Here is a 26,663-nt window from a genome sequence, read left to right as displayed (position 1 = left end):
CTGTGACAGGAGTGGAATGCGGCCTGGGAGATGGGGCAGCCCCGGCGTCCAGGGCCACCAGGTGGAAACAGCGGCGGCGGCGGCGGGCGGTGGACGCCGGGGCTGCCCCATCTCCCAGGCCGCATTCCACTCCTGTCACAGCCCGGAGCGGGGGAGCCCCGCGCACCACCAGTCCTCGCCGGCCCGGTTCACTGACAGCTGCCCGGATCCCTCTCAGGTCTGAATAGGATTTTTCTGCCCCGATTAGACCCCCCGATGCCCCATCATCCCCTCACCTCCTCTCTGCCCCCATCACCATCGTGATGCCGGCGCTCTCGGGTCCGGCAACCGCAGGGGGGACAGCATGCAGCAGACGCTGCTGTGCCCTGCTCCCCCTGCCATCAGCCTTACTCTCTCCATCTTCCCCCCGCAGCATCTCTAAGCCCGTTCCCCCACAGAACGCTGCTGAGCTGCTGCTGGGGGAAAGAAGGAGAGAGCTGCGGTGACTGGTGCCGGGACATTGCTGGGTGATGTCCCGGCACCCAAAGCAAAAGTTTATTAAATTTCCCGGCTGGGGGCGGGGGGGGGAGAGAGAGCTGCACACAGTTCTCCTGTCCACTCACTGTGCGGTCTCTCTCTCCTCCCCGGTTCTCGGGCTGGGACCTCAAGAAAATGGCGCCGCCACCCGCCCCATGTACTGTAGCTGTGTACTGCGCATGTCTATGCACATGCGCAGTACACAGTGACGGAGCCTCCAGTGAAGTGAACCAGACGGACTCCGTCGGTTCACTTCAATGATGTGGAGGTGCCGTATAGTGTCTGTGTGTGTGTCGTGAAATGACGTCACACACAGACACTATAAACATGGCAGCCCCCTGTGCAGCAATACATTTTAGAAAAAAATACTGAAACACTACATTAAAAAAAAAAAAAAACATCCTACAGACTTATTTATACTTATTACTTTTCATTAAAAAATTATCAAAAATGTGACACTGTCCCTTTAAGGCCATTTTGGGCTCCATTCACTTCACTGGACACATTTCACCAAACTTGGCTTATCTGGATGCTCCTAACAGAGACTTGTTGGCTGGAGAAAGGTTGCCTGTTATATTTTTTGTCTCTACTGTATATATTCTGGTTGGTAATAAGGAAATAGTCACCTTATAATAAAATTTTGACTCTCCATAAGAGCGTTGTGGTTTTTCCCTATGTACAACCACCCACCGTAACATGATTTCTTAGTTACATCTTATCCAAGTCTTCTAGTTTGTATGATAACACAAGATAAGAATCTATTTGACTCCATTGAACTTTAGTACCAATTAACATCTGACTTTGGCATTGGCCTTTAAAAGGAACTGCTAGGACTGAGCCAGTAAAGTCTCGGGATTTATGGTATCCTCACACTGTAATATACATACGGTGCAACTTATTTCTACAGCTCTGATCTCATTGATGGGAAATGCATAGCTGCCCTGTATCTCTGAATGGAGACTCTGTCAGTAGGTTTATGGTGTCCTATCTCAGGGTAGCATAAACTAGTGACAGAGACACTGAACAGAATGATGTATCACTTACATTGTTCTGTGCAGCTGATACGGAGATATCCTACTGAATAACATGGACAATAAGTAGTCCTCTCCATTATGTGCATGAGCTCAGTAGTCCTAGATATTCATTAGAAGCAGAAAACTCCACCCACCAGCTGCGGATTGTCAGTTAACTATCCATGCTGTGTATAGGCAGTCATCTGTCAATCAGCAGCTGGAGAGCGGGATAAGGGGTGTGGCAATCATCCTATTCTCCTGCATATTAGGAGAACAGCTGAACAGAATGATGTCTGTTCAGCATTTCTGTCACTAGAATATGCTGCCCTCATTTAAGGCCACACAAACCTAGTGACGGATTCCCTTTAAGGAGTATATTACATCTTACAGTGTGCATATAGATCCATGTGCATGCTTCCTTCTATGTCTTACTAGTCTGCACACTGTGGATCCATCAGATTTATATTACATGGCAATCTCCCATTGTTTGGCCTGGTTATGTCTTACTGTATTGAGCTATTCATGCAAGTAATTTTCTCCCGGAGTGCCTGGATATGGTCTCCAAACACTGGAGGGGATGTGGGGGTAATCTTCTGTATAGGTACCTTTACTGCTTGTGAGCACTCTTTTTATCACTTATTTAGACCCGAAAGTCTCATCACTGCATATCAACAATGGGTACATGGATATTACCTCTTTTTACTGACTGCAAAATTTCAATAGCAATTGAGCATAAAATTACTTAAAGGGGTAGTCCACCCAAAAAAATCTTCTTTCAAATCAACTGGTGCCATAAAGTGCCAGAGATTTGTAATTCACTTCTATTAAAAAATCTTAAGTCTTCCAGTACTTATCAGCTGCTGTTTGACCAGCAGGAAGTGGTGTTTTCTTTCCTGTCTGACACAGTGCTCTCTGCTGCCACCTCTGTCCATGTCAGGAACTGTCCAGAGCAGTAGCAAATCCCCATAGAAAACCTCTCCTGCTCTCTAGACTGTAAATAATACAACTTCCTGTTGGGCATACAACAGCTGATAAGTACTGGAAGGCTTGAGATTTTTTAATAGAAGTAAATTACAAATCTCTGGCACTTCATGGCAGCAGTTGATTTGAAAGAAATTTTTTTTGGGTGGACTACCCCTTTAAAGTAGAAGTGCAGCAAAATTTTTTATTAAAGTATTGTATTGCCGCCCAAAGGTTATACAAATCACCAATATACACTTATTACATAGACCGCTGCCGGAACAGGGGCGGGGTTCAAAAAAGAACCGTGGCACAGGATTCCCTGCGCTGGCACCATTCTATTCATGTGCAACACTTAAAGCGAATGTACCTGTTGGTACACATCATGGACATCTCCTATAGACTCCTATAGGGGTGTATCTGCCATCCAGCTTGTTGTTTGTTTGCAATGGGAACCAACATTCTTTTGTTTTTGTCACGGAGCATTGCCTGAAAACTAAGGGTGGTATTACACAGAACTATTATCATTCAAAATATCATTAAATTATTCAAATTTAAGCGATAATCGTTTAGTGTGATAGCAGACGACGATAAAACGACCAACGAGAAATCATTGGTTGTTTAATAGAATTTAGACCTATTTTTTATCGCTGATCGCTTGCAAATCGTTCGCATATAATAAGACGTCGTTCGCAGCAGCGGCGAATGCAGTAGCGATGACAGGACGAACGCAATAACAATCATAAGTAACGATCATCGTTACGTGTGATTGGGTGAATGATTTCAGGTCGTTCGCCATATCGGTCGTTTGCGTTCGTCTATTGTTAATCGCTGATCGTCGAAAAATCCGTACCCTAAGTATCTACTACCATTGTTTGTTTGTTTTTCTTCTATGAGAGTAGCCAAGACGCACCCCCATCAGCAATTGACGCGGCTCACAATCTAATCTCAGCCATTTACACCGATACATGCGTGGGTCAATGTCAGGGGAAGCGAATACAGAATGGTCAGATTGCGTGAGCAGACAAGTATTGCTGTTAACTCTTCATTCATATTAATTGAAATCCGGGAAGCTATGGGAAGCCTAGAAAATTCAGGTAGTTTCCAGAGCTGGCGTTATTCTCATGAGTTTCCCATAAAACAATGGGGATGCACAGTGCAACAGTGTACGCTGTACCTCATATAGTCATGTTTCTGCTTCTGTATTGGAATTGTTTATAAATATGTATGTTAGGAGGAGGTGACACACTTTTTGGGTGCGGTGACTGTGACCTTCATACTATGCAACACTTGTTACACCGATTGTTAAAGCAAATGTACCAGTAGTACATGTCTTTGTGGGTGTTTTACAGGACTAGTCCAACGCCAGTGCCATGGTCCTTTATTTGACGTGCCGCCCGGTTCCCAAGCACAGTGCAGGTTTATTCCTAAGCACCGGCTGGGCATGAAGCATTGGAGGTGGGCCCCAAGTGTGACGAAACCCCCTCCCCTCTGTGACGTGGCTCTATTAGAATCAATGGAGCCACGCCAGAGAGGGGAGTGGAGATGGTCACACTGGGGGCCAGTGGGACTACCTCCAGTGCTTCATGCCCAGCCGGTGCTTGGGAATAAACTGGCACTGTGCTCATGAACCGAGCCACAGTTTAAATAAGGACTGCGGCACCGCCAACGAAAGCACCCAATGTTTCCACTTCAGTTAGCATCCATATACATGGCGTTGTGGATGAAAGGCTATTGGCTTCTGTATCTGTTACACTAGACGGGTTTCCGGGTCTTTCCTCAGTAGTTCAATAATAAGTGTTTGAGGCTATGTTCACACTACGTAAAACTACGGCCGTTGTTGCCGATGGCAACAACGGCCGTAGTTTTAGTGCAGCGGAACACAGCCTATTAAGCTATGGGATCCCGGCCAGAGCGTACACACATCGTACACGCTCCGGCCGGGATCCCATACGCCGCCGCAAACAACTGACTTTTTAGGCTACTAAACTGAGCACGCTCACATGATAACCAAGCTGCTACACGATGCCACCGAAGAGGAAATGTTCCCAGAAATTGTTGTTTAAAAGTTTTCTTCCCATAATTTTTGGTGGAGAATCAATGATGAAGAGAAGTCTCTAAAAGCAACTTACACACCATCTCAGTCATATAAATGCATTTTTTTTATTGGATCACATATACGACCAAATGGGTCAAATGGCCAGACTGGGCAAAGAGCAAATCTTCTCAATGGAAACGTAGATATCACAAGCCGTTTTTTATTTCCACTACATGCTGCCAACTTTACTTCAACACCATCATTCAGACTAATAAAGAAGAACCTGGGAAAGGCTTATCGCTCTAGTCTCATCTGTTTGTATCGGGCTATTATGGCCTGTCTGTATCAGGACAAGTGTGCAGGAACAACGGGGAAAACCAGCTCCTACAATGAGAAAAGTCATTATAAGAGTCAAACGTTCATTACTTAGACACGGCTAGTATAAGTCCAAAGGGAATACATCGGAAAATCCCCTAAATTTTAGTAACAACAGCAAGTGCACATAGCGTCAATGTCAGAGGCTACTGTAATAAGGCTAGGTTCACACTGCGTTTTCAGCATCCGTTTAACGGATCCGTTTTTTTTAACATCCAGAAAAATAGGGTCAGCAACGTTTTTTGGTCCGTTTTGGTCTGCCCAAAAAAAACGGATCCGTTTTTTTTATAATGGAAGTCAATGGAAAAACGGATGCACACAAATGAATCCGTTTTTTGCAATCCGTTTTTCATGCGTTTTTTGCATAAAACGGATGCGTTAAACGGATGCTGAAAACGCAGTGTGAACCTAGCCTCAGTAAAATGCCTGTGACGTAATGGCCCATTTAAGACAATAAAGTTGAAATTAGAGCAGGTGACATTCTTTATGGCCAATAAACACCTTCTTACACTGAAGCTTAATAGGTTTCCCTTGATAAGTTATAAGAATGTAGCAATCTTAAAGGGCAATCTTTGTCCTGAGGCACACAGCCTATTCGAGATACTTGGGGTCTTTTCTTAACCAGTGTTCTAGGCTATTTCTCAAGTAACTTTAATGGGCCAGGTTTTGTCACAATGCCAGCTGGAACCAATATGGTAGAACAGTTTTGACCTATAGCAGTTCCCTTTTGTACTCAAATACCCCTTGGACTTACACTACGGGCAAATTGTATGATAAGCAGATCTGCATGAAAAACTAAGCTGACCGGAAACAAGAATAAAATAGGGCAATATGCAACAGATAAGGCAATAGATGTCAGAAAAAGTAACGATGGAATGGATGATGGCGGCAGATGATGACTAACAAGAAGAAGAACTAACACTAACTAGCTAGCTATCCCTAATCTTCCCCTTGATCTTTCCCTGAACATTAAGGGCCATATTACACTGGACGATTATCGTGCAAAAAATTGTTAAATCGTTCGAATTTAAACGATAATCGTTCTGTGTAATTGCAGGCAACTATCAAAAAATCGTTGGTATGTCGTTGATGTTGATTTAGCTCTGAACCTAAAGTTATCACTAATCGTTCGCTAATCGTTCGCTGTAATTCGACGTTCGTTTGCTCAAGTTCTGCGTTTCTTCTCTAATCGTTCTGTGTAATTGCACATGGTTCATTGTTTTTCTGGGATCAGAAGGAGTAAACGATCATAGTAACGATCGTAATAACGATCATAGTAATGATCGTAACTAACGATTATCGTTCTGTGTAATATGGTGAACGATTTCAGGTTAACGATAAACAATCTCGTTTGCAATCGTTTATCGTTAAAAATCGCTCAGTGTAATAGGACCCTAAGCCTAAGGGTCCTATTCCACAGGCCCGATCAACGATGTAAAAATTCATATGTGTGTATATTGTAGGTGTGAATCGGGTTCCACCCCTCTGTAACTCTGCATTTATTTATAAAACCAGGAGCAGACCAAGGAGCGACCATGATTGATTTGCCTGACTTACATTTTATGCCTGTTTTGCAGGGAATACTGCATGCATCCCACCAACATTGTACCCGACCCCAGGCCCTGTAGTTTTGGAATCACCTCACCTGAGACTCATGGCACCCTATCACCCAACCCTTACGAACACAGACCTCCAGGCTGACCTCATTGCTGCTACCCAACCAGATGAAGATGGAGACACGTAAGGACCTTGAACATCCCGGCTTTGTCCTCTCTTTCTCTTCTTCTTATCTGAATTTTCTTCCCACTTGCCTGTGCACCACATTCTTCTATGAAAGGGCTTATGTAGTTTTATATAATGTAATACTGGTTCAGTAATATTACTATGCTCTATGCATTGACTTCCTGTCATATGATCACCATATAATCCAAAAGGTCCGTTGGCAGGAAGTCTATGCAACACTCCCACTGATCAGCACAATCACAGTGCAGCACAGCACCATACAGTGTTGTGGCCATGCCTGGTACTGCAGCTCAGCCCCACTCAAGCCTTTAGCTCAGAGAGGGAAGCAAGACTCACAGATTAGATGTGGGAACTCTCTTTCTCAATTCCTCGAGGCACCATAAAAATTCTGACAAAAAATATAGCAAACCACGTATTTCCAAGCTGATCGTCATGTACTGCTCTCAGATGGTAAACCTGATCGATCCATTTATAGCATAAAATAATCATAGTAATAGCGAGCACAAAAGCGTTCAATAAATAACTCCCTACATTTTTTTCCGAACCAATGAACTGTTATAATCAAATATTCACCTTATTACTGGAAGATCAGAAATGGTAAAAAGCATAGAAACCACCTAATCCGCTTGTTCGAAAACCACAAATCCCCCCCTCCCCCCCAAGAGACCACAGACTTCCTTTACTCTCCAGTACTTCCCTGTGTCACCTCCCCCAGCTTGTCTGAATGCGTTCCAATTGCGGCTTCAGAATGTGGCCTCAAACAATTCATGTGAACAGTATTACAGGTAGAATAATAATAATAATAATAATAATAATAATAATAATAATAGTCTGATAATGCAGTGATCATAAATCTAACATTAAAGGGGTAGTGCGGCGGTAAACAATTAATCACAGAATAACACACATTACAAAGTTATACAACTTTGTAATGTATGTTATGTCTGTGAATGGCCCCCTTCCCCGTGTCCCACCACCCCCACCCGTGTACCCGGAAGTGTGGTGCGCTATACATACCTGTCACGTGCCGACTCGTCTCCGATCTTCAGTCTGCGATGTCGTCTTCGGACGGCCCGGCCGAATCCCTCCGAGCGTCCTGAGTGCCGGCCGCCCTCTTCAGCGTCATCAGATGCTCAGCCGCGATTGGCTGAGCACAGTTACGCTTGGAGGGATTCAGCCGGACCGTCCAAAGACGACATCGCAGACTGAAGATCGTAGACGAGTCGGCACGTGACAGGTATGTATAGCGCACCACACTTCCGGGTACATGAGTGGGGGTGGTGGGACACAGGGAAGAGGGCCATTCACAGATATAACATACATTACAAAGTTGTATAACCTTGTAATGTGTGTTATTCTGTGAATAATTGTTTACCGCCGCACTACCCCTTTAATAGGGATATTATTAGTATACTACCTAAAAAAAGCGACTCCTGATGGTCAGATACATATTTTTATATGATCCGTTCACAGGGAAGCAGCTTCCTGGCATTGGGCATAAACAATAGGTGCTCATTCATAGACTGGACGTGCTGTTTTTGGATAAACACCTACTAGATACACTCAATTCCAGCAAGAAACTTACTTTTCAGGAACGCTTCTGCTTTTCTCATGACTGGCTATTGGTGAGTCCCTCCCGTGAACCCCAATAATGAGACACGACACCAGCATGGAATGCATCGGCCACAGCAGCCGTTTTATTAACAAAAATAATAATAACAATAATAATAAACCAATAGGCACATTAAAACCTAACCTCAACACTTTTGAGATAACCCAACCTTTGTTAACCCTGAAGGAGGTCCTCGAAGCCCCATATACAGGCGGTCCCTTTTCCAAACCGAACCACTCCCGACTTGCCCACAGGTTCTACCTCCAGCCGAGGCGCACCTGACTCGGAGGCATGTAACTGAACCCCTGTGTGCCCTTCAATTCCACAAGATGCCTCCGGGGCCGAAGCCCCCCACCAGACCCCCTGGTTGCCACTAAAGACCGCCATGCCCTCCTAAATTAGGGAGTCCAGAACCACCTATTGGTTCCCCCCCTAATCTCCAGTGCCAATGTACTACACCGACTTCGAGGACCCCCCGCATCACTCCCCCCCCATCAACTGCTGCGACAAGAGAACCCACAATTCCACTGCTGCACCACCAATGCCCCATGCTCAACCCCCCAACTGATCCCCGTCCACCACACCAGGGAGGGTGGGTGGGAGATTATTAGCTCCTTTCACTCCGGCAGTAAAACTGGCTATGCCCCCCCCCTAACCCCTTTTCCCTTAAATACTAGCTCCCCCCGCCCCTAGCAACCTACCTAGCACCCAATCCCCTACCTGCCATACCCCCTAGCCCCCCAATCCCCTACCCTTATCCCCTTTCTTGCCCCCACCCCTCTCCGCCCCCACCCTTTCCCCCTACCCCTCCCCTCTCACCTTCTAATGTCAATCAACCCCCGCCCCCCTTAACTAAAATTCTACCTCCTTCTCTCTGTCCCCCCAAAGTCCAGTCATGCAGGCCTCCCCTAAGCTGCGCCTCTAGTCCGGCCTGTACTTTATTCACTGTATATAAGTGGTTGGAGTTATACATGGTCTTTTCTTCTCCATTCATTGCCTATGGGAGGTGTTGTAGATGTCCAATCGCGGTATCTCGATGAATGGAGTAGCAGTAGTGTCTATGTGTCACCACCATTCTATTCTGATGGGAAAACTCAGGTCCCTATTCTCAAAATCACAGGGGGGGTATCAACAGTTGAACCCCATGATCATATGCCTATCCCTAATCCTTGGATAGAATATAAGGCTAGCATCTAAAGAACATAGCTGTAGAACAAAAACACCCAAAATACTTTAATAAAGAGTTTGCATAAATCTCAGTCCTTGTACAGTACTACTTTGCAGAATGTTGCGGCTAAAGTCGAGATGGTTGTTGAGTATAAATCAGAACGCTTCATCATGGGTATGTTTTCGTGTAGGAGGTTTTGCAAAGCTGAGGATGAATATGTTAGGGCCACTGCTAGTTTGTGTTGCAGAAAATAGAAAATCCCTACAATCCCGGAACAATACAGCATATCAGTATGGCTGATGGTGCGTTTACACAGACAAATTTATCTGACAGATCTTTGAAGCCCAAACTAGGAACAGACTATAAACAGGGATCAGATCATAAAGGAAAGACTGGGATCTATCCTCTTTTCAAATCCATTCCTGGCTTTGGCTTCCAAAATCTCCAAAAAGTATGTGTAAACGCAGCATTACATCACTAAATTTTTCAATTTTCGCGTAGCTATCTATTGATATATCTGTCTATCTATTGCAACGGTACCCAACCTTTTTTCCACCAGGGACCGGCTTCAGGAAAGACCATTTTTCCACCTGGTATAGTGGGGGTGAGTCTTGGGCTGTATTGGGGGGGTGTCTTAATTGACTTGTCTGTTTCAGTCCCAGCTTCTGGATTATGGTGTAAAGTGACACTGGCTCAGTTGCCCCTAGCAACCAATCAGATTCCACTTTTCGTTCCTTACAGACTCTTTGGTAAATGAAAGGTGGAATCTGATTGGTTGCTAGGGGCAACTGAGCAATTTTCACTTTACACCATGTTTGATAAATCTCCCCCATAGTGTTTTTAAAGTGAATGTACCACCAAGACTCGGTCTTGGTCTGTGGACTGATCCATTGCATAACTATCTATTGCATCTATTTATCTATTGCATGGGTCTCGAAACTGCGGCCCTCCAGCTGTTGCAAAACTGCATTTCCCATCATGCCTGGACAGCCAAATCCAAAGCTTTAACTGTCCAGGCATGATGGGAGTTGTGGTTTCACAACAGCTGGAGGGCCGCAGTTTGGAGACCCATGATCTATTGCATTACTACCTGTCTTTCTCTCCTATCTATCTATCTATCTATCTATCTATCTATCTATCTATCTATCTATCTATCTATCTATCTATCTATCTCCCTCTATCTATCTATCTATCTATCTATCATCTATCTATCTATCTATCTATCTATCTATCTATCTATCTATCTATCTATCTCCCATCTATCTATCTATCTATCTATCTATCTATCTATCTCTTATCTATCTATCTATCTTCTATCTATCTATCTATCTATCTATCTATCTATCTGTCTGTCTATCTATCTATCTATCTATCTATCTATCTCTTATCTATCTATCTATCTATCATCTATCTATCTATCTATCTATCTATCTATCTATCTATCTATCTGTCTATCTATCTATCTCCCTCTATCTATCTATCTATCTATCTATCTATCTATCTATCTATCTATCTATCTCCCTCTATCTATCTATCTATCTATCTATCTATCTTCTATCTATCTATCTATCTATCTATCTATCTATCTATCTATCTATCTCCCATCTATCTATCTATCTATCTATCTATCTCTTATCTATCTATCTATCTTCTATCTATCTATCTATCTATCTATCTATCTATCTGTCTGTCTATCTATCTATCTATCTATCTATCTATCTATCTATCTATCTCTTATCTATCTATCTATCTATCATCTATCTATCTATCTATCTATCTATCTATCTATCTATCTATCTATCTGTCTATCTATCTATCTCCCTCTATCTATCTATCTATCTATCTATCTATCTCTTATCTATCTATCTATCTATCTATCTATCTATCTATCTATCTATCTATCTATCTATCTATCTATCTAATCAAAGAATTCCGCAGCACAACCATGTGGTGAAAAAATCCAAAATTGTGTTTATTCCATATCAGTAGAAAATTCCATGCAACGTTTCTGTCTCTTCTCGAGACCTTTCTCAAGCTGTCTCGAGAAGAGACAGAAACGTTGCATGGAATTTTCTACTGATATGGAATAAACACAATTTTGGATTTTTTCACCACATGGTTGTGCTGCGGAATTCTTTGATTATTTACGGGGAGACGTGGATTCGGTCTCCAGCTGCTGGCACCCTTACACCATTCTGAACGGAGTGCACTTCAAACTGGACGTTTTATCTATCTATCTATCTATCTATCTATCTATCTATCTATCTATCTATCTATCTATCTCCTATCTATCTATCTATCTATCTATCTCCCTCTATCTATCTATCTATCTATCTATCTATCTAGTAGAGGAAAATCCACAGCACTCCTTGGTAAGCTTCAAAAAAGGTGCGGTTTATTCATGAGACTTGTGCAGCATACAAAAGCAATGTTTCAGCGACTAACTGCCGCCATTTTCAAGCATTAGCTGCTGAATCGTTGCGTTTGTATGCTGCACAATAAACCGCACCTTTTTTGAAGCTTACCAAGGAGTGCTGTGGATATTCCTCTACTATTAAACACGGTCTTTTGGTCCTGACCAGGATCCGCTGGCACCCGCAATTTAACCCTTTGAAGTGCTGCTCCAATTTCCTATCTTTATCTATCTATCTATCTATCTATCTATCTATCTATCTCCTATCTATCTATCTATCTATCTATCTATCTATCTATCTATCTATCTATCTATCTATCTATCATTCTCTCTTATCTATCCCACACCATGCCCAGCTATACTTTTTATACTATTTGATATTATTGCACTCCTATCGCTCCTCTTATGCCTCCTCTATCTGTGTTTGTCTCTGTCAGTGACGTCATTGCTCAACTTTTCCCCCTCAAGTCTTAAGTTTCACTTTATAGTAAGGACCTTTTCTGTGAAATCCCTTCCCTTCCTCACACTGACACATATCTAGCTGTGTTCCCTCCGCCCCATCGCTCCCCCCCAGCCTGTACGTGCCCCCTTCCCATTGCTCTATATTTTACTAAGACAGGAACCTAAAGTTGCGCGAGTAGCAGCTGCACAAGCATTTCATATAGATGTTTTTGTGCAATAAAAAAACCTCACAGACCTCCCAGATCTCACAGACCTTCTGTGCATAGTAGATGGTCATGTTTGGAAAGTTTTTAATTGTTTACATTGGGGGAATTATAGAAACAGGATCATTTACGTGAACGAGAAGGGAAATTCCAGCCAAACGTATACAATGATCTCCCCTAAATGTTTACCTACCTGGAAGCTGAAGAACGTAATAGTAGGGGAATCTTCAGTCATGATGCAGATGGCCAGCAATGTAGTTGTCACAGATCATCCACAGGCCCACCTCATGTGAAGCGTATAGGTAGACCGCCAAGTGCTGCCAAATAGTCTTCAGCCACCTCATCACCTGGACCCACTATGATGTGTCAGTGATTGGTAGCCTTTATGAGGTAATTTATGAGCCATGTTGCCTGTAACATACATGCCAACAACACTTGAACATATACAGAGAGCTGTCCCCTTTAACATGGTCCAAGTCCATAGTATCTGATTGGGATATTACCTACTAACTTCAACCCAGGGGCGGACACAGACTGCTTAGGGCCCCTGTACAAAAAATGAGCCTTGGCCCCCTATAAGCAAACCATGCCACCTCCCCCACCCAGGCATAAATACAAAACCATGCACGTCTATATGTACAATTTCCACCTTTACCGTGCTTTGTGCAAACATTTCAATGCAATTTGTACAAATATACCCCACCTGGTTATCTGCACTGGTCCCGTGCTCCGGGCCGCCGCCGCGACCTCTCCATGCAGCCGCCGGGGTCCATGTGCAGGGACCCGGCGCTGCTACTAGTTCAGTCACTCCCCTATAAGTTCCAGCCCTGCCCCCTCCCTGGTGTTGGAGCCTCTGCATGCTTCCCATAGCGTTTGGCCCAGCTCCCTGTTCTTCCTGACCTTAGTCCTTGTCCCTTGTTCCTGTCCGCAGTCCTTGTCCCCAGTCCTTGCCCGCTGCCTTCCCATTGTTTCTGAGTCCTGTCCGCCACCTGCGATCACGCCTACAGACCTCTGCCTGCACAATCTCCTGCCTACTGCTCCTGCCACGCCTCGCCTGCCGTCACTAGCAACCAAGCCAGGGGTAGCATCCTGGGGGTCGCCTGCCGCAGCAAGTCCATCCCGCTCTGGTGAAAACCAGCGGCACCTTAGACTCCGCTCCCTGGTGAGGTTAGTGCCATCGCTAGTGACGGTCCAGTGGATCCACTACTCCAGGCGTTACAGTAGGCTCCAAACATGGATCCCGGCAAGGTGCCTGATATCCGCGACATAGCCCGAGTGGTCGCCCAACAGGCTCTACAAATCCAGCAACAGTCGCAGCAGATCCAGCAACTCACTGCCGCCTTCTTGCAGCATACTACAGCCCAGCGCACACCACCTCCTGCTGCTTCTTCAACACTTCGATTGGCTCTCCCAAGCAAATACGCTGGTGACTCCAAGTTGTGCAGAGGATTCCTGACTCAATGCACCATGCATATTGAACTCTTAAGTAGTCAGTTTTCCACCGAGCGCTCTAAAGTGGCTTTCATCATCAGCCTATTGGAGGGTAGAGCTCTGGCTTGGGCTGCGCCGCTGTGGGACCGAGATGACCCTGCTGCTGCCAATCTCCGAATCTTTCTGGCCGAGTTTCGCTCCGTCTTTGAGGAGCCTGCCCGTGCGTCTTCGGCTGAGACTGCTCTACTCAATCTCTCACAGGGGAGCTCCTCTGTTGGTGACTACGCCATCCAGTTCCGCACCCTGGCAGCGGAATTAGACTGGAATGAGGCCGCTCTAATAGCCACCTTCAAGAAGGGCCTGTCCGGTCGGGTGAGAGACGTGCTTTCCGCCCGAGACCTACCTACCTCCCTGAACGAACTCATCCTACTGGCCACCAGGGTCGATACTCGTTTTTCTGAGAGAAAGGAGGAGGTCTGGCATGAACGGCGACTAAGCCTGTCCCGTCGCCATCACCAGCTGGCGCCGGTCTTCCAGAATCCTGACGTTCCGGTGTCCCCGTCGACTCCTGAGATTCCTATGCAGGTGGAACGGGCTCACCTGACGCCTGATGAAACAATTCGTTGTCTGGAGCTGAATCTCTGCCTCTACTGCGGTGGTCCGGATCACTTTCGGCTGAGATGTCCCCAACGTCCTCAAGCGTCCGGGAAACACCAGCACCTAGGTCCGGTGGGAGAGGCCTCCCTAAGTGTGAATGCCACCTCTCCAAGGTTGTCTGTGCCAGTCTCCATCCAGACACCCTCAGGACAAAATCACCAGACTACTGCCTTTCTCGCTTCTGGGTCAGCAGGCAGTTTTATTGCAGCTACATTGGTCCAAAGATGGCGGCTACCCGTGACCCAACTAGCCAGACCCCTGACTATCTCCTCGGTCATGGGCGAGATTCTTACCGATGTGCACTACCAGACTGCACCTCTAGTCCTCCAGGTGGGCGCTTCACATCAGGAAAAGATCTCCTTCTACGTCCTGCCCCATTCTTCTTCCACCATCCTCCTGGGACTCCCTTGGCTGCGATTACATGCCCCTAAGCTGGACTGGAGAACCGGGAAGATTCTTAGTTGGGGTCAGGACTGTTCCAACCAGTGTCTGAGGTCACCTCAGCCCAAGTACTCTATGTTGTCTACCGACCCCGCCAAGCCTCTATCCGGCCTACCGGCGGAATACCAAGACTTGCCTGATGCCTTCTCTGCCACGGAGGCGGACTCTCTACCACCTCATCGGGCGTACGATTGTCCCATAGACCTCCTTCCTGGAACTTCTCCTCCACAAGGTCGGGTGTACCTTCTCTCCGTACCCGAGACTGAGGCCATGTCCTCTTTCATCCGGGAGAACTTACAGAAGGGTTTCATCCGCAAATCCACATCCCCTCGCCACATAGGGATGGACTTCATCACTGATTTGCCTCCATCTGCAGGCAAGAAAGAGGGGGAGGACAAAGGGGGGGGGTACTGTCACGGCCACGGCAGCGTCCCGTGCTCCGGGCCGCTGCCGCAACCTCTCCATGCAGCCGCCGGGGTCCATGTGCAGGGACCTGGCGCTGCTACTAGTTCAGCCCCAGCTGTGCCGGCCGGCGCGCGCGTCCCCACCTCCTAGGGCGCGCGCGCGCCGGCTGTCTCAGATTTACAGGGGCAGTGCGCTCCTAATTGGTTTTAGTGTCAATCACTCCCCTATAAGTTCCAGCCCTGCCCCCTCCCAGGTGTTGGAGCCTCTGCATGCTTCCCATAGCGTTTGGCCCAGCTCCCTGTTCTTCCTGACCTTAGTCCTTGTCCCTTGTTCCTGTCCGCAGTCCTTGTCCCCAGTCCTTGCCCGCTGCCTTCCCATTGTTCCTGAGTCCTGTCCGCCACCTGCGATCACGCCTACAGACCTCTGCCTGCACTATCTCCTGCCTACTGCTCCTGCCACGCCTCGCCTGCTGTCACTAGCAACCAAGCCAGGGGTAGCGGCGGGCTCTGGTGGAAACCAGCGGCCCCTTAGACTCTGCTCCCTGGTGAGGTTAATGCCATCGCTAGTGACGGTCCAGTGGATCCACGACTCCAGGCGTTACAGTATCACACACATGGCTTATGTACATATACATATACTGTACATACACACAGAGGTGCCATTAGCATATATGCAGATACAACACTGACACACACACACACATATATACACACACTGGAATGTGATTACACATATACGCCATGAAAAGATTGTACATTATAAGCGTGATTAGAACTATTGACCCAGAAACAATATCATCTGCTGCAGAACATCTTTATAGGCAGATCTGTCAATCACCAGATTATTGGAATGAGATACAATTTGACAAGAGACAATGTATGCTGGGCAGCATTAATAGAAGCTGCTGCAGAACATCTTTAGAAACAACCCTGTCAATCATTTGAGACATCGCTGAGAAACACATACACACACATACACAGTGGTAACTTGGTTTAAGAGGATTAAGAGCATTTTCCAAGAAGAGATCACAGTTCTTCTAAATTGTAACTTGGTTTAAGAGCATTGCTTTGGTTTAAGAGCTCCTTGTATTGGGTGGTAGGGTGGGTGGGGGAGGGGCATGGTCTGCATAGCGGTCTCCCTCACTTTCCAAATCATAGCAGAGCCACTTAAGGCTGGGGCTTGCATCAGGGGACAGGACTGTGGGGGTAATCTCTCCCTGGACAGAGAGTGCTGCATGTATGTGCCCACATCGACCCTGCTTATTCCTTCATGCTCCCTGCAGTCTCTGCAGCCCTTGTGTTTCCCATCCTCTCCATTCCTGCTATAATCTGCCTGTACTTACATTCAGCTATACACACTGCTGCTATAATGTGCCTGCACTCACACTCAGCTATACACATTGTTTGTTTCATCTGTTCTACATGTTATTTAGAATAAATTGGTGTGGAACCAATTGTCTGCATTTCAGTGATTTCTTATGGGAAACTTTGCTTTGGTTTAAGAGTGGATTTGGATTACAAGCACAGTCCCGGAACAAATTATGCTCGTAATCCAAGGCACCACTGTACATACTATACATGATGAGAGGTCTGTGCAGGATCAAGAGAGCAGTACAGGAAGAACTGGTGGTCTCCTGAGGGGTTAGGCACAGGAAGTTGTTATTGCCCTAAACCTGTGTTTTCTGTCTGCCCTGTCAGAACTGAGCAGACTGGGACTATGGAGGTTGCTCTTCCTCTTTCTCCCCTTCCCCTGACTCGACTGCTGCACAGGGAACCTGTTATAGGAGCCAGGACACACTGACTGCAAGAGGGAAGAATAAAGGAGGGGGAGTGTAACCCTTGGATGGGCCTGATACAGTGAAGGACAGGACTGCAGGGCAGCTGTATCTCTAGGAAGACCTGTCGGACATTACTGCTCTTTGTATGACTCATCTCCTGGCTGTAAGGGCCCTATTACACGGGACGATTATCATGAGAAAAATCGTTAAATCGTTCGAATGTAAACGATAATCGTTCTGTGTAATTGCAGGCAACAATCAAAAAATTGGTCGCATGTCGTTGATCGTTTTTTTTAGATCTGAACCTAAAATTAGCGTTAATCGTACGTTAATCGTTCGCTGTAATTCCACGTTCGTTCGCTCAAGTTCCACGTTTTTTTCACTAATCGGTCAGTGTAATTGCACATTGTTCATTGTTTTTCTGGGATCAGAAGGAATAAACGATCACAGTAACGATCGCAATAACGGTCATAGTAATGATCGTCACTAACGATTATCGTTCTGTGTAATATGGTGAACGATTTCAGGTTAACGATAAACAATCTCGTTTGCAGTCGTTTATCGTTAGTCATTAAAAATCGCTCAGTGTAAAAGGACCCTAATATAGATCATTGTCAGAGATTACACTCACCTCACTGACCTCACTCACCTTACTGAACTCACTCACCTTACTGACCTCACCCACCTTACTGACCTCACTCACCTTACTGACCTTGGCGTCTTACTTTCCCCACCGGTGCTGCATGCAAGGAAAAGATCTATGGCCTGGATATAGAGCTGACTGTTATCAGAAAGTCGCCCCCATCAGGCAGGGAGGAGTCCTGTCTTCCTTTATGATTTGGCTTTGAGCACGGTAACAGAGCTCAGTACACAGTTGTCAGGCTGTCCACACTGTCACTTATGGTACTTTTACACGGAGCGATAATTCGCCCGATCACACGATTAACGATTTTGTATGAACAATGTTTTTTTTATAACGATCAGCGTTTAGACGGAACGATACATCGTACGAAAAATTCGCTATGCGATCGTTTTGCGATCGTTTAAGCCTATCTCACACATAGGTGAAATCGCTGAAAGAATGTTTACACGGAACGATCTGCGACTGTTTTGCGAACGATCAACGATGATTTGAGAACATGTTGAAAGATCAAAATGAACGATTTTTTGCTCGTCGTTTGATCGTTCGCTGCATTTACACGTACGATTATCGTTTGAATTAGACCGTTATCGTGCAAAAACGAACGACCAAAGGACCATAGTCACTGCAGGAGGCTTGGGCCTCCCCTAACTTGCCAGGGGTGATGCACCCTGTGCCAGTGCACAGGCCGCACACCCCAAAGGCTGGCCCTGAAGAGGAGCAGGACACTGGCAGGTCCTGCTCATGTATTTTGATGTTCAGCCCGATCACCAAGCACTACAGTAAGTGGGCTGAACGTTACAGCGGCTGGCCCCTCTCTGGGACCCTGTCCAGTCAAACCGGCTGCACGTGCGATATGGCCACCACTGTGTTCAATAACTTAATTTTACACTTACACCCTTAGTAAAAGAAGGGCTACTACAGATCACGTATCGGTCTCTCACTAGCGCACCTAGTTTCTCTACATAGGCCTCTTCCAGGCCACCAGTCCTCTTGCTAACTTGACAGAGCTTCACCAATGCTCTGGTCAATACACAGCCATTGACTCCCTTGTAATAATCTCACAGATTGATCTCACCCAACATCTGAGTGACACCTTCTAAGGACTTTTCCAGGACCCGACTCACCTTGAAGAGTATACCATCCTTACATTGGCTACACAGTCTCCACACCTCTTTAGGCACATTGAGAAGGCTCTACGTAAAGTCCCTTCCCAACCACCAATCTCTCTTCCTGCAGGAGGCAGTTTAGAGACCCCATTCCCGGTGACATCAACTAACACAGGCACGGAGAGACTAATAAATCAGCTCCTACTCTCTGGGGGGGGGTGTGGTTACCTGTGGGCGTAATGACATAAACATTACAAGCGAATTACAGTGTGTTTGCTGACATTACAGTTATAACACTTGTCAACCTCATCACAATTAAACGGAACACGGAACACTATTTTTTATAGAGTGAATTATAAGATAACATTAAAACTTGGTACAATTGGTCCACCTTAAAGACCCCTGGGGTCAATATCAGGCAGTAGGGCCTCAGTAGTTTATAGTTTGTATCGATTGGTTTGCTTTTTGTGTTCTATTTCTTTTTCTATTGCATAAGTCCTTCTCTGACTTCTTTAAAGGGAAACTATCAGCAGGTTAGAAGCATCTAACCTGCTGATGTGTCCTTATAGCGCATGGGGCGCCGAGGATGAAGGTAAGTTTCTTACCTTTGTCCTATGCTCAATTTATGTGTAGTTTGTAGTTTATTTCATATGCTAATTAGGTTTAAAGTAAACAAAAACGGTGCAGAGGATAAAGGTAAGAAACTACCTTCATTCTCAGCACGTTGTATGCTATAAGGACATATCAGTAGGTTAGATTCCCTTTAAGACCTGTCTTCTTCATGGATAACCACTCTCAGCCACTTTGCTCCATTGTGCTGTATCACACAGTCAACCCTTTTATTTTTGTCCAATAGTTTATTTTTTATTCATATTTTTCGCTCTCATTTCATTCTCAGGGCACTGCACATTGCTGTTGCTCATGGAAACTTATCAATAGCCCAGCGTGTGATCTCTCTACTAAACCATGGGAGAAGAGATATAGATGTACTCAACAACCTTCGACAGGTAAGCTAGAAAGAATGTTCTGTATTTGGCTGTATTCAGGGGGAGCAGCCCACTGTCTAGTGTGTATGGGGGCCTCCAAATTTTCCACAATAGATTATTTCAGGAGTGAGAACTAGTTCTTAGAGAGATAAGCCACCACCAGAGGAGCTTACCCTTAATCTCTCCATTGAGAACCTTTAGCACTGGATGGATGTTACAGTAGTACCACCCTATCTCATATCTCTGGGATAAACGATTATATAAAAAAGAGCCCATGGAGCCTCATCTTGGACCCAGCCAAGGGTTAGCTCCAGTAGGGAAACCATCAAAATCATCATATTAAGTGGCCTTATATGTCAATGTAATGACAAGGGAAAAACCAAGGCAAGGTATCCATCCACAGACAGCTGTTTCAGGGTGTTGCCCCTCATCAGTGTGAAGCAGGATTTAGGATTCTGGCCTGAGATCAGTGATCAGTTTCCCATATGGCTCTACTAAGTATTGCTCCCACCTAGCCAGAATCCTGCTCCACACTGATGAGGGGCAACACCCAAAAACTGCCGTCAGTGGGTGGACACCTGGCCTTGGGTTTTCCCTTGTCATTACATTGACTTATAGGGCCACTTAATATGGTGATTTTGTTGGTTTCCCGACAGGAGTCTTTCCGGTTTGGCCCTTCCCAGAGGGATATCTGGCTAGTCCTGTATTTCAAGACTCTTAAATGTGGCTCTACGGGCTCTTTTTTTGCATATTCGTATTTTCCAGAGAGCAATGTACCTAGGATTTCACTGTATTGAGCGCTTTAACCAGCAGCCGACAGTGTTATTTTTGGCTGGTCTCCCTGAGATCAGTGATCTGTTCCCCTCTGTAGGATAAAAGTCCTAATACAATTTATACTACTTTTTGAAGTTCTGACTTGGGCATAGAGTTTGCAGGTAACTTAAAGGGGTAGTGCGGCGCTAAACAATTATTCACAAAATAACACACATTACAAATTTATACAACTTTGTAATGTGTGTTATGTATGTGAATGGCCCCCTTCCCCGTGTTTCCCCCCACCCACGCTAGACGCGGAGTGTGGTGCATTATACTCACCACATCTTGTGTCGACCCCTGTCCGCCATCTTGGAACAATGACGTAGTCTTCGGGAGGCCGGCTGAACCGCTCCATCAGTCCCTCATGCCGGTCCCCCTCTGCCGCATCATAACTGTGCTCAGCCGCGATTGGCTGAGCACAGTTATGCTCAGCCAATCGCGGCTAAACTGCTGATGACGCGGCGGAGGGGAGCCGGCATGAGGGACGGATGGAGCGGTTCAGCCGGCCTCCCGAAGACTACGTCATTGTTAAAGGAGTATTCTCATCTGACAAAGGTATCCCCTATCCACAGGATAGAGGATAACTAGCTGACAGCAGGTGGCGCTGAACATCGGGACCCTCCCCTAATCTTGAGAACAGGGAACCTGCCATTTGGAGGTTTGGTCCTTACAGTCATCTTCTCTGGGTTTGTTATTGACCTTAGGACACCACCAAATGTTTTCTTCTGGCATTGTTCAGTAAAAAGAATAAACTGAATTAGATAATAATAGCAAACGTCAAAAAACTTTTTTTCTTTTCGTTTTTTTTTTTTTTATCAAAGGGGTTGGCCACTTTATAGTAAAATTGTTTTGTGTGTAGTATATGTGTATTCACATTACTTTCTGACAGCAGCTCCCTGTGTACCTCATAGAGCATAAAAAACCTCCCCTCCTCCAGGCTGTGCTGTCCTGCTCTTTGGTGAGTCCGTCCATAAGATGGCCGACATGGAGGAGCATGTGACCCTGCCCCGCCCCCAGTTTCCTCCATAGGCATATGCAGGCTCAGTGGTGGACAGTGGGGGGCAGAGCATAGTCACCTGCTCCTCCATGTCTCCCATCTTATGGACTAAGCTAACCAAAGAGCAGGACAGCCCAGCCTGGAGGAGGGGAGTCTGATTTTAGTTCTATGAGGTACACAGGGAGCTGCTGTCAGTATATACAGTGAGTACAGTTACTAATACTGTATACTGAACAATATTACTATAAAATGGCCAACCCCTTTAACTAAAACTAAGTTGATCATAGTGTCCTTTTGCTGGAGCCCTCAGTGATCAGCCGTATTCTGTAGAGGAACTAGGCAGAAAGTGTTTGGTTCTGCTGCAGAGCTCCCATAAAGGATTTCACCATTCACTTTGCATTCAGCGGTTTATCCATATAAGGTACCAATGTGCCAGGACGGTATTTCTATGATCTCAGTGGTCAAGGGTGAATGCAGGGGCAGGAAACCCCCAACAACTTGGCGTGGTGACAGGACAGACACAAGTACCATTGGAAGCTGTCTAATATTTCAGTCTTTTTGCTCCTTAACTGGTTATAAACCATAATAATTTAGTGATTATCTTAAAGTGATATTGTCACCACCACCACCCCCCCTCCTTAATCTATGTGCGATTCTCCGCCCATTATCCACAAGCTTAGATACTGCACATTTCATATATACCTGTATAAAACTTGTCTGCATCTTCTTTCTGCTTCAAAATTGCCTGAGGCCATGTCCATATGATGTAAGAGACCGGCCGTTCCGTGAAACCAACCTACTGTTGAAATCAAGATTTTATCTGAAAGAACAATAATCATAATAATATAAACATATTTAAGAATTTTTGGTGGGTTTTTTATGTTTTCTTTTTATTTATTATAAAATGATGTCTGTCCATGTTCTGCTCCGGACAGTTCCTGACATGGACAGAGGTGGCAGTAGAGAGAGCTGTTTTAGACTAGAAAGAATTCACTGCAGGACATACAGCAGCTGACAAATTAAAAAAAATTCTAAAATCTTTTAATTTAGAAATTCTCTGTAATATCAGGAGTTCACAGCCCTCAGAAATAACGTTCAGATGTGTGACCCCCCCCCCCCCCTCCATTTCTGTACCCCTGCTGCTTATGCATTGAAATTAGAGGTAAACAACATAATAAGAGACGTCACAGTAATGGTGCATTTACACAGACAGATTTATCTGACAGATTTTTGAAGCCAAAGCCAGGAATGGATTAGAACGGAGAAGAAATCTCAGTGTTTCCTTTATGACCTGCTCCCTGTTTATAGTCTGTTCCTGGTTTTGGCTTCAAAAATCTGTCAGATAAATCTGTCTGTGTAAACGCACCTAAAAAGAAGATGAATAAAGATTTCTGAACAAGCCTGGAGCCGTAGGACACGTCTTACTGAATAACTTTTATATAATATCAATGTCCCCTAATGCTGCACCGGCAGACATGCACTTTATAATGAGTTCAGTATTTCTCGCTCTTGCTGGAAGTCACATGACCCGGGGGATCCCCCTTCGCTGTTTATCTCTATTTCCTCCTTCTGCAGCAGCAGTACGGGTGAGAACCTGTGATACCGCACAACAGACGCGGCTGCAGGATCAAGAACACAACAAAAACACTAATAGTGAGAGAATTCGCACACTATGACCTAAAGCCGTAAACCCGGTTCGGGGGAACAGACGTAGCAGAGCTGAGTATGTCATGAAACCGACATCTGTGGTTTTAAATGGGACTGCAGCTAAATAACAAATTCATCTACATCTACATTACATAAATGGGGATTTTCACTTCATATCAGCCTCAGCAACAATCACATGATCATGGGACCTGAAATCACTACAAAATGGATTTATTTGTCAAATAATGGAGTAATTTTTGCCATACCTCTCCAATAGTACGTAAAAGTTAAATAGTTCTTTATGTGATACATAATATAGTGTTTAGCAATCATGCAAACTGAGGTGTGGGGGAGGGAGGAGGAATTCATGCTGCAGCTTAGCCCAGTCTCTATGCTACTTGAGCATGGAAAGAAAACATGATTTTATAACTTTGCAAACAGCAATCCACCAAGAGACTGTTATCATTTGTTTTATATACCTTTCAGCAATGTGTCAGCGCATGTCTGCAGCTCTGGGTATGGTAAAGAGCTAAAAGATTCCCTTTAAAATCAATATGAACATATCAAATCGTATATATGGACATTAGACCCTAGATCAACACAGAGAATATTGTCAATGAATGGGTACAGTCCTGCAGAATAGGTCAACTCCGGTGTAGAAAGAAGGTGCCTTAGTATTGCCCATTGCCCAGTGGCATAGCTACCATAGAGGCCTGGGGCCTGGGGGGGGGGGGGAAGCGATGCACAGGGAGCATAAGAGTCATCCTGTGTCCCTCTACTTAACCCCTTATGTACTGCTGTGTGTAAGTGACCCAAAGTTCACTTACATGCTGCAACACAAAAAAGGGTTAAAAAGCAGAAGACAAGAAGATCTTTGCTTTGCTGCTCTGATAACCCCTGACCACTATTCTCAGCTGCAAGCTTTGAAGTCAGGGGTTATCAGTGAACAAGCAGTGAAGCAGAGATCTCATTGTCTTGTGCTTTGTGTTGTGTGTAGGAGAGTGGGGGCCCATACAGTTTTTTGATATGGAGCCCCATGAATCCTCACTAAAGCCCCTGACGGTGGCTGAAGAAGTGAGATTCAGCCCTAGGGACTGTAGGAAAACATAGATACAGCCATAGGCATCTGCATATTTTCCATCGCCCCTTAGGGCTGCATCTAACTCCTTCAGTCGCCACTAACCTAATGCTGCACACTTGTGTTTGGAGGAACCTGAGCAATGCCTAAAGTTCTCTTATCTCTAGTTCTTATCATTATACATGCAAGGCATACCCTCAATAAGATGTCTCATAAGAGACAGTGCTGGAAAGATTAAAAGACAGGTTGAAAAAACTCGAACAAGATAACTAGATTTTGTAATATATTAATTAGGATTCTCTCCGACCTTCTGTTCTTCCTCATTGACTCTTTGTATCTCCGCACCTTCTTCCAGACGCCCCTCCACCTTGCAGTAATCACCGATCAGCCAGAACTCGTAGCTCTTCTCCTGCATCACAGAGCCTCACCTCTAATCCCCGACCGGAATGGACAGACCTGCGTTCACCTGGCGTGTGAATACGGGAGTATCCGGAGTCTGGAGGTGCTGATGAGGGCCGGAGCCAGAGACCTGGAAGCCACTAACTTCCATGGTGCGAGACCATATAATATTATCTAATTATATCATCCTGCAATAGATTGTGGCAATGTAACGTGGAGTTTATCAATGTATTTACAACACTTGCTAACAGAACAATGCCACCTATAGGTCAAATAATTGTTTAAAAAAACTGCAAAAAAAAAAGATGTCTTGCTGCTATAATGCCTTAAAGGGGTAAATCTTTTTCTTTCAAATCAGCTGGTTTCAGAAAGTTATATAGATTTGTAAATGTAAATTTCCAGTCTTCCAGTACTTATCAGCTGCTGTAGGTCCTGCAGGAAGTCGTGTATTCTTTCCAGTCTGACACAGCATTCGCTGCTGCCACCCCTGTCCATGTCAGGAACTGTCCAGAGCAGTAGCAAATCCTCATAGAAAAACTCTCCTGCTCTGGACAGTTCTTGACATGGACAGAGGTGGCAGCAGAGAGCACTGTGTCAGACTGGAAAGAATACTTCACTTCTTGCAGGACATACAGCAGCTGATAAGTATGGGAAGACTGGAGATTTTCATATAGAAGTAAATTACAAACCTATATAAGAAAAAGATTGAGTACCCCTTTAATGCAAGTAACATGATCAAAATAGCACATCTACAAGACCTTATGTTATTGTAGATGTTTGAATTATGCATCTGCACTACTATGCCCCTAGTGGCTGTCACAGTTAACTACAATATAAGTCATTTAGTGATTGTTTAAGTGACGCCACAAAGGAAGTCCCCTACTTTTTACAGTATATGACTCTGTCATGAATAGTATTCAGGCACCCACTGCCTTCCGTTACATTTCACACCTTTGTATCACATATTACCTGATTCACTGATGCAATTGTCCTGGCCTCGTAGGCTGTTAAAGCACATGGCGGAGGATGTCCGATCACTTTATGACTGTGACCATAAGCAACTAAATAACTGCTCATCTCTGTTGTAGTTTATGGTTTCCTTTGGTTGGTGGGTGTCTTTGATCTATCATGTTGCATTGTAACATAACGGGCTTCATCATCTCCGTTTTCTTTGATCCTTCAGGTATGACCGCCCTGCATGTGGCCGTCAGGTCAGGACGTAGGGATATCACTGTATGTTTATTGGAGCATGGAGCGGACGTGAATGCTGTGGTACGATGCCCTTTACTGTCTTAGTCCTTGGCTACACAATGTTACATCTATACAGGGATGGACACAGACTGCTTAGGGCCCCATGCAAAAAAATTTGTCTGGGGCCCCCCCATAAGCAAACCATGCCACCAAATATCTGTCTGCCCCCCATCTTTACACACTACCCATCCTGGCTGACCCCCATCCCCACATACAATACTCCACCTAACCCTGATGCCGGGATTGACAATGCACGACCACCAGGTGATGTCACTGGTGTGCGCATCCTTAGTCAATAGCGTGGCGCCGCTGCGGCTGGCCATGGCTCACATATCCAAAAGATGAGTGTGGTTTGCAGGGTGGCCCGCAGCAGGTGGTAGGACATCTGATCAGGTGCCTTGTACATGGGGGGATAGACAATACATATCATCTATGCAGCCGTGCCTGGGGCAGTAGAGGGGCCTGCTAGACTGAGGCTCAGAGTTCGAGCCTGAAGGGCCCCTCTGTTGGCTTGGGCCCCTGGGCA

General features: G+C 45.3%; 1 protein-coding gene across 1 annotated transcript in view; it reads left to right on the top strand.

The window, feature by feature from the left end:
* Window positions 1-26,663, top strand: part of BCL3 (BCL3 transcription coactivator) — a 61,317-nt gene that overhangs the window by 20,024 nt on the left and 14,630 nt on the right. The window contains exons 2-5 of the mRNA XM_069947337.1: window positions 6,480-6,642; window positions 19,862-19,970; window positions 24,843-25,038; window positions 26,070-26,158. Of these exons, the coding sequence (XP_069803438.1) occupies window positions 6,480-6,642; window positions 19,862-19,970; window positions 24,843-25,038; window positions 26,070-26,158 (557 nt within the window). The remainder of the gene's footprint in view (window positions 1-6,479; window positions 6,643-19,861; window positions 19,971-24,842; window positions 25,039-26,069; window positions 26,159-26,663) is intronic.

This window comes from Dendropsophus ebraccatus, chromosome 12 (genome assembly GCF_027789765.1).
Source record: "Dendropsophus ebraccatus isolate aDenEbr1 chromosome 12, aDenEbr1.pat, whole genome shotgun sequence".
NCBI classification, from domain to species: Eukaryota; Metazoa; Chordata; class Amphibia; order Anura; family Hylidae; genus Dendropsophus; species Dendropsophus ebraccatus.
The sequence above is the reverse complement of the archived record's forward strand: the minus strand, read 5'-3'. Positions and strand labels throughout refer to the sequence as shown.